The following is a 6,987-nucleotide window of genomic DNA, read 5'->3' on the forward strand; positions in this document are numbered from 1 at the left end:
GGTGACCTGCTCTTGGAAGAGATGTCCAACGCTCACGAACTTTCTTGGGATGGAGAGGGCCATTTCGTCACCCATTACAGGTGTACCTTGCTGGGTCGTCCGCACTGGATGGTACCCTAAGCCAGACCTGTTTTTGTTGACAGGTAGCTCCAAGATTCTTCCTTATCCTTCTGGATGGCCTGCTTTGATTATTGTCTTAGCGTCTTTTAGGGACAACATCGAAAGTTCAGATTTTTCGGATGTTCTTCCATTGAGATTTGGGGGGTAACATAGGAAACCCTGATTGCTTCCTCTTTAAGGTGACGTTCCACCTCTATCTTGGCATTAGCCTCGCGGAGGGAAAGCTTGAGATCATGATAATCCAGGTCGGATTTATCTCTCAATGCCTTCTTTTCTTTGACAACCAACTCGAACCAATGGTGGTTGTCACCTTGTTCTTTTTCCGCATGTTTCAACTGTTTTCGGAGAGAACTTAGCCCTATATCTGCTTGATCTAAACCATCTTGGTATTTCTCTTTGAGGTCTTCTTTAAGCTTTGCTTTCTTTCTGATTTCTGACAAAAGCTCGAGATCATCTTCACTCTTTCTTTTCATCTTAGCATGGTCTCTATCCAATGCGTGAAGCTTCGATCGTAAGTCTCCGTTCTCTTTGGTTAATTGTGCGATAGTTGCTTTCAGTGCATCTACTTCTTCCTTAGAAGCATATACTGGTTCTGGAGGAGGAATCAGGACATCCACACTATATGGCAGCTTGACTTCTTTGGCCCTTTGCACCATCCATTGGCGGTATGGCTCCTTAGCTCGGCGGTCACGTTTGCCTAGCTCTTTTCCTTGGCGATGAATCTGGGTCCAAGGTCTCTTAACCCTCTGGAACAGAGTTGGGTTCTCTGTCCCTAAACCGGGCAAGATGAAGTCCTTCAGTAATTCAGCCCTTGGTTCTTTCTCCATCGAGTATCCCAACTGCCTCAGGGCCAACTATGGGTTGTAATTGATGCAACCTCGTGGACCCATGAGTGGCACATTCGGGAAATCTCCACTGCTCATGATAACTTATTCTATGTCGGAGATAGGAATGTACCAAACACAAGCTTCGGTAGTAAGGGAAGCCAACTTCTGGGACCACCTCAAATCTTTCCAGAAGTCCACCCAAGGCTCCTTCTGAGGCATGTGAGATAAGAGCCAAGTATACAACAATGAAGCACAACTCAATACCACGCCCTTTCTCTTCTCATGCCTAGTGTGCAAGAAGTAGTACACATCAGACACCAATGCAGGGACAGAATTCCCAGACACGAACACACTGATGATGGAGTGGTTTATGTAGTCGCCGTCATTTGGGAATAGGACGACTCCATAAATCAGTAGAGCTAGAATGGCACTAAAAGGAAGCCATTTCCCTTCTTTCTCCAAGGCCCATGCCTTGTCTTCCAATAACTTTTTGGCAAACTCCCTATGCCCCAGACCAAGAGAGACCTCTTCAATAGGCAGGTGGAGTGCTTCAGCGACTGATTCAGGCATCAACGGTTCACCCAACTTTGTGAAGGAAGGGTGGTCTTTCACATACCAACCTAGGAGATTCTCATACTCTTCAATAGTTGGAGCCAACTGGAAGTCTTGGAATGTGAAACATCTGAGTGGTGGGTCATAATACTGGGATAAGGCTACCAGCGCTAAGACGTCTATCGGAGTAGTAAGGAGGTCAAGGATCCGCCCATATCTGCAGATGAAATTATTCTTCTTACAATGAGTGATCTTGCTGCGAAGAGTTATCAGGGTATCCACTCTAGGAAGCTTGAACTTGAGTGGAATGGTATTCCTTCTTTCTGAGCCCATCTTGGAATGTTCACTACACAATCACGAACCTTTAGGGTTCTCCGAGAATAAGGCCCAAGTATGTATGCAAATGTAATATGTTATGAATGCATATGCCGCAAGAGGACAGGATCACTGTAGATTCAAGGTGTGTTGGAGGTTAAGTTTCCCTGAAAGAAGCCCATGTACCCTCACGAGGTGAGTACTAAGACTTCTGAAGATGCTTAGATTCACAGATCATGAGGCGAAACTGATGTCGTCGACACAAAATACTTGTGGGCCAACAACACTTTCGGGATGACCTCCTCTAAGTGACGTTTCCTTCAACCTCAAAAGCCAAGGATTGTCTAAAGGTCCTCGAAGTCATGGACCCTCTTTGGAAGAGTGGTTGTCAGTGCGAACGTGACTCACGTGCCAGAAAAACTCCAAAAAGAATATACTCAAAACGGGATCTTTGTATCTCCCTCTCAAGACAACTACGTCTGACGGGTCAATACGAATAGCCCTTCTATATTAGGTGAACTCTCTAAGCCTGTGTATTGGGCTTCTCACTCTATAATATCTATCCCACAAGGTCAAAGCAAGATAATATATAATAGGAATATATAACAAAGATAGATAAATAAAGCAAGTAATAACAAAGATAAACATCCAAAGAAAAGGATACATGCAAGTTAGGCTTGACTCGCTTATGGGAACTCCATATTGTCCCCAGCAGAGTCGTCAGCTGAAGCACCGTGAAAAATATAGAGTCGCCACCGGATTTTATTCATTCCAAAGGAAAGGGAAAATAACAATAAAACCCAAAATGAGAGAAATGGTCTCGCAACCAAGAGCGGATTCGGAAGTCGGTTATGCAAGGGGAAGGTATTAACACCCCTCACATCCTTGGTACTCCATGGGAACCACTTTCTCGTATCAAATGCATATGGATGTTTATTTATTTGTAATTTGATTGCTATAGGGAATGAGATGAGGGAATGATATGGGGGAGAAAATAAGTTTTAATTTAATGTGCTCGCCAAGGATTTGGGCCCTTATGCCTACGTATCCTCATACGTGCAATAAGGAAGTCAGAGCTTCGTAGTTCGGCTCACAAATGGAACATTTGTTTGGTTGTTCTTACTGAACCGTATTGACGTTCGCGCGCTACTGTTCACTTGCTTGTATACTCTATCATGGGAGATGAAAGTATTTGCTTGTTTGCGGTAAAGTGGATACACTTGGTTCGCACTCTAGCAGTTAAACATTACTTGCTCGCACATGGAGGCTTAAGCTTCGCTCACGGTAGAACGGAAGTAACACGTTCTTATTGAAAGGTTTTGAAGATAAATCCCTAAGGCAAAATATGATTTGATTTGTTAGGGTGATTTTACGTATGGAAACAAGCATTAGACCCTTGGCTAGATACAATCAACGGTTCAACAACTTGGGAGTTGAGAGGGCAATGTTATCCTAACCACTCTTTTTCATCCAAAAAAGAGATTTGATTTGTGAGAAGAGTTTGACAAGTCTAATCATTGGTACTTAGAGGGAGACAAGTATCTGACCCTTGACTAAGTATAATCAACAATCAGAGTACATGGTAATTGAGAGAACAATGAAGTCCTAACTATTATTTTTCATCCTCATAGCACCTAGATCTAACTTGTTTTAATCATTAGATGTTTTAAGAGGGAAAGTCAAATGTCGGGTCCTCGGGCTAGGTACGGCCGACAACCCAATTACTTGAATGATGTACACAAACACGTACACCCCATTTGGCATTCCAATTTATTATGAAAATGATTTGAAAAAGGTACTTGACATTGATTCAAGCATTTGAATTTATTGTGAAAAATAGTGTGTAAAGAATGGAGGAGAGAGATAGAATGAAGATGAGAATAGAATGGAGAAGAGATGTGAATAGTGGATCATGGAATGGATGGAGAATACTTGAAGTTACAATGGTGTGAGTTTTATTTGGAAAACAACTTGACATTAAATCAAGTACCTTTTGTTTCTTTTGAAATGCTTCATTTATCGTTTTATATTTTATCTTGGTTATTAGCATGCATGGTAGACTACCTAGAAAGCAATAAATCTAAGCTATTACATGACTAGGGGTGGGGGAACATTTAACCCAAAAGGGGGGATCCACACAATACAATGGAAGGGGAATGAAAGGAAAATACAAGTTACAACCCATGTGCCATGCCTAAACCATACAAGTGACATGGCACTCTAAACAATACAAACTAATGAATAGAAATAAAAGAACCTTGGATGGTGTTGAGATCTCTTATTCACATGTTACCATAAAAAATAATAATGGTTAGTATGCGTTAATGAAACGGAATTAAAATGCTAATCCAAGTGAATGAAATAGTATGATGATAGCATGGTGTGATATGATGATCATGATGAACAACATATATCAAACTAAAATGAAATGGAATTTTCAATTCATCCACTAACCACAAATAAAATGTAACCAAGTCAAAGTGGGATTACTCATGTACATGAAATTAGCATGGCAAATCAAATGGAATTCTAGACATAGCATAGTTAATCACATGAAAATTAATTCTGGAAAATTAAGAGATTAAATCTAATATGCAAATGATGAAGCTTAATTCCTAACTAATCACCCAATCCTAATGAACCTAATTAAACTTGGATTAAGCTAATTACAACTAAAATTATGTGAATCTTAAATGTCAACAAAAAAATAGGAATTAAAATATATTTCATACAAAAAAACTACATCATGATTAATAACAAAAATAGAATTAAGATTTGGAATTGATTAAATCAAGTATGAGATTTATCATGATTAAGATGAACAGTTACTTGGCCTACGGCCCAATCAGTACGGTTAGCAGGAATTCAGCACAATAATGAATATTGAAAAAGAATGCTATCAACATGCGTGTTAATGCTACACATGGCAGTGAATGATATGGAGTGAACACTCCTTGGACCCGTCAACCAATCCAAGTCTCAAGGCAAAACAGAACCACTGTTAAAACTCAGGCACCACCGCGTCGGAGGTGGCGGAGCTTGTCGGATTCAAGAAAAAGCATCAATTTCTCACTCCTCTCCAATTTTTCTATCCTAATCTCTCATCTATCTCAACTAGAGCTCAACAAATTCTGGAAATTAAGCAATTAAAGTCAAGAATCCTAAGCAAAAAATCTGAGATTAAATGGAAATGGAGGTGAAGGAGAATCAAACCACTAAACCTTGGGGTTTTGATTCTCCATTGCACAAGCTACATTGATATCAACAGTTCGACAAAGATAAAGATGCACCGACCTGCAAGACGGAGGATTGTCTTGGAACTTGTTGGAATATGGGAGTGATGAAGATGAAGAAGAGAAAACCAGAGGTATGCTACTTTGAACCTTGAATCTTCTACTTCTACTGTGAACTTCTCCTCTTCAAGAATCAGCTCTGAGAAATTCTGAATTGGATTGTTGTTGTTGATGTTAATTAGGCGAATGCAGGGATGATTGTTGAATGCAAGAGGTTTAGCTCAATTGATAACAAACTTCAATTAGAAGCTTTCTCCAATGGTGATTTGAGCTTTGGTGTGGGGAGAGGAATTGGAGAAGATGAAGTGAGAGAAAGTTGAATTTGCAATGAGAAATTTGAGAGTGATCCAAAAGTGGAGAATGAATGAAAAAATCCTTTTCTTTTGCTTCCCCTTGTGTTTATATAGGTTGCAGGTTTGGTTCCAAGGGAGGTTCGGAGTTAGTTATTGTCAGGTTAGGAGTTAGCTTCGGAGTTAGTTGAAGTGAACTCAGTGAGCTTGGTCGGTTAACTCACTGAGTTGGAAGTTAGTTGGTGGAATCAGTTGGTTGGTTTTGGGGATGATTCCAATTGTGACTGGTGGTAGTAGGTTTCCCTTTAAGTGGTTTTAGGTTTGAAGTTTTGTTCATGACTTGTTAATCAATGGGCTTAGGTGCAAGGTATAACAAGTGAGCTCAAGTGTGACCTACAAATGTAGATCATTGCAAGGTATGTGTATCATTGTGATTATGTTAGAATGACAAGAATTTTACACTTACCAATGCTTCAGCAACTGGAAACACTATTGAGCTAGAAGGAACAGGTTGAGTCGACTCAAACTGGGAAGGAGTCGACTCAAGCAGAGCATTCTCCAGGGTTGAGTCGACCTCCAGGTCGACCGGTTCGGACCCGCGGCGAATTGGGTCAAAGAAAAATAAGGAATGAGTCGACGTGAGGAGTGAGTGAGTCGACTCAAATTGGATTTCCCAGAATTGAGTTGACCGGTGAGTCGACCTGTTCGGACCCACAGTGAAATAGTTCGAAGGAAAATGGAAATGGGTCGACGCAAGAATTGGATGAGTCGACTCAACCAGGTTCCCCAGAACTAGGTTGACCTGTGGGTTTTGCGTCGAGTTAATGAGTCGACTCATAGAGCAAAAACTTCCAAAAAGGAGTTTTGAAATGTGTTATACATTTTTTGTAGCTTTTTTCTTATGTGATGACTATTTTACGGATGAACATGAACGAAATCAGCCAATTGGATGAATTGACTTAATGTACGAACATGTTACTTGAAATGAGGTGAATTGAGACATATAACGGAATAGAATCCATACAAAACTTATGCATGAACCATTAACCATTAACCATGAACCTAAACGATCAAAGGTAAGCACGAAACAAGAGAAATAAATGAAATGACCACTGACCAGATGACTGTGGGACATGGACAGGGACAAGCACAAGATGCACATTGAAGCAAGTGATCTATGGAATCAAACCCAAGAAACCAATATGCATAACCCCTGACCAGGAGGTTGTTGGATGAAGCTTGATCAAGTGAGAAAGGCGCACTCAATAGAATGATAAAGGACCCATTAGATAGGGTTTAGGAAGCCATCCAAAGAGCGTTAGATACATTTAGAGTTTGTGGCGACCATGAACAAATGAGGATCCCAAGATTAGGGCTTTGCTTCACCACTTAGCCAAATTCGAGTTATCAATGATAGGAACACGCACAAAACTTGAGAGCCACCTCCAATTATGGTTTGATTGATTGAACCCCCTTCATCTGCAGAGGAAACTTAGCTTTCACCAAGTGCAAGCATAAAGCTTAGAATTCACGATACATGTCCTCTTGTATTGGACAAATGGCTATGCAGGTGAAATGAATGATATGAAG

At 40.6% G+C, this 6,987-nt stretch overlaps 1 protein-coding gene across 1 annotated transcript; it reads right to left on the reverse strand.

Moving 5' to 3' along the window:
• Nucleotides 1-1,049: 1,049 nt before the first annotated feature.
• On the reverse strand, nt 1,050-1,832 carry LOC127094732 (uncharacterized). Its single transcript, XM_051033525.1, has one exon. It carries the CDS (start codon nt 1,830-1,832, stop codon nt 1,050-1,052), a length of 783 nt encoding a protein of 260 aa, XP_050889482.1.
• Nucleotides 1,833-6,987: the final 5,155 nt, after the last annotated feature.

This window comes from Lathyrus oleraceus, chromosome 6 (genome assembly GCF_024323335.1).
Source record: "Lathyrus oleraceus cultivar Zhongwan6 chromosome 6, CAAS_Psat_ZW6_1.0, whole genome shotgun sequence".
Lineage (NCBI taxonomy): Eukaryota > Viridiplantae > Streptophyta > Magnoliopsida > Fabales > Fabaceae > Lathyrus > Lathyrus oleraceus.